Raw genomic sequence first — 1256 nt, forward strand, 5'->3', positions numbered from 1 at the left:
TTTCTCAGGATGATCACTCCTCTTCTCCCACTTTTCCCTCCTTCCTCCATAATAATTAAAAACCACGAATAAATCTCACACCCCTACACATACAAATACACACAGTCACATCCGCGAAAAATGTAAAAATCCGATAATCCAAATGTACATATAGCGTTAACACATATAAATGTAACACCTATTGATCTTTTTTAGTTAGTAAAAATTAGCCTTTATTTTATTTTATTTCTTTTTCTCTCAAATACAATGTCAAGAGTTAAAATTACCTTCTTTTTATTTTATTAATCCTAATCTAATGTCTAGATGTAGACAAATCTTAAATATATTACTATGTTAAACCTATCTCTTTCTATTTCATTTTATTTCTAAGGACCTCACCCCCCCTTCGTTCCCCTTTGAGAGTGCACAAGGTCCGTTCCATGGTAATAGGGATTAATTTCCTTGACCTAAAATAGGACCTGCGATCGCACCGCTCTTGAAAAGAGTCATAGTGTCCTCACGGACATTGGCCCTTTTAGGGCCTTAGAAAAGTGCGTTCGGCTCGCTTCCACGCGCCTCCGAGCGTGTTAGCGAGATATTTAAACTTGCTAGTTGCGTCATTCCATACCTCCACATTCCGAGAGGTTTTGACGTAACAGTATAAAATAAACATTTTTTAAACCGTTTATTCAACATATGGATTTTAAATGTAAAATGAATGTTTTTTAAATGTTTAATAAAATTTTTTTTTAATAAACGTTTTTCGTAACAAAAATTTGCAAATGTATCTAAATATGCTAAAATAAATATGTATTTCTAAAGATGATAAAACTAAAGCCCAAACGTGGACAAAAATTGGATGTCCATAAGATATCCCGTAAAGGATATCCGTTCAAGGTATACGACAACAGACGTCCGTTAAATGTCCATTTCACGTCCACGGACGTTCGGACGTTAATTGGACTTAAACTGGACGTCCACAGGACATCCTGTGCTATCTGGGAACATGATCAGCAAAGAGGTGGCACTATCAAAAATTACAAAAATTGGATTTCCGAGAATTCAAATCGCGAAAATCGAGAATCCAGAAAATGGCAAAGTATCAGGAGAACATGATTAGCAAAGAGATGGCACTATCAAAATTCCACGAATTGGATTTCCGAGAAATTCCAAATTCAAATCGTGAAAATCGAAATTCGAGAAAATGACAAAGTATCAGGAGAACATGATCAGCAAAGAGGTGGCACTATTAAAAATTCCAAGAATTGGATTTTCGA

The 1256-nt window shown here is 35.3% G+C and overlaps 1 protein-coding gene across 1 annotated transcript in view; it reads left to right on the plus strand.

Annotated features, from left to right (window-relative positions):
* Positions 1 to 801: 801 nt before the first annotated feature.
* LOC105556348 (solute carrier family 13 member 5-like) overlaps positions 802 to 1256 on the plus strand; it is a gene marked incomplete at its 3' end in the record, with an annotated part of 4734 nt that continues 4279 nt past the window's right edge. The window contains exon 1 of the mRNA XM_012003431.1: positions 802 to 876. Within this exon, the coding sequence (XP_011858821.1) occupies positions 802 to 876 (75 nt within the window). The remainder of the gene's footprint in view (positions 877 to 1256) is intronic.

Source organism: Vollenhovia emeryi, unplaced genomic scaffold, assembly GCF_000949405.1.
Source record: "Vollenhovia emeryi isolate VEMERY1.0 unplaced genomic scaffold, V.emery_V1.0 DF940080.1, whole genome shotgun sequence".
Classification (NCBI taxonomy): domain Eukaryota; kingdom Metazoa; phylum Arthropoda; class Insecta; order Hymenoptera; family Formicidae; genus Vollenhovia; species Vollenhovia emeryi.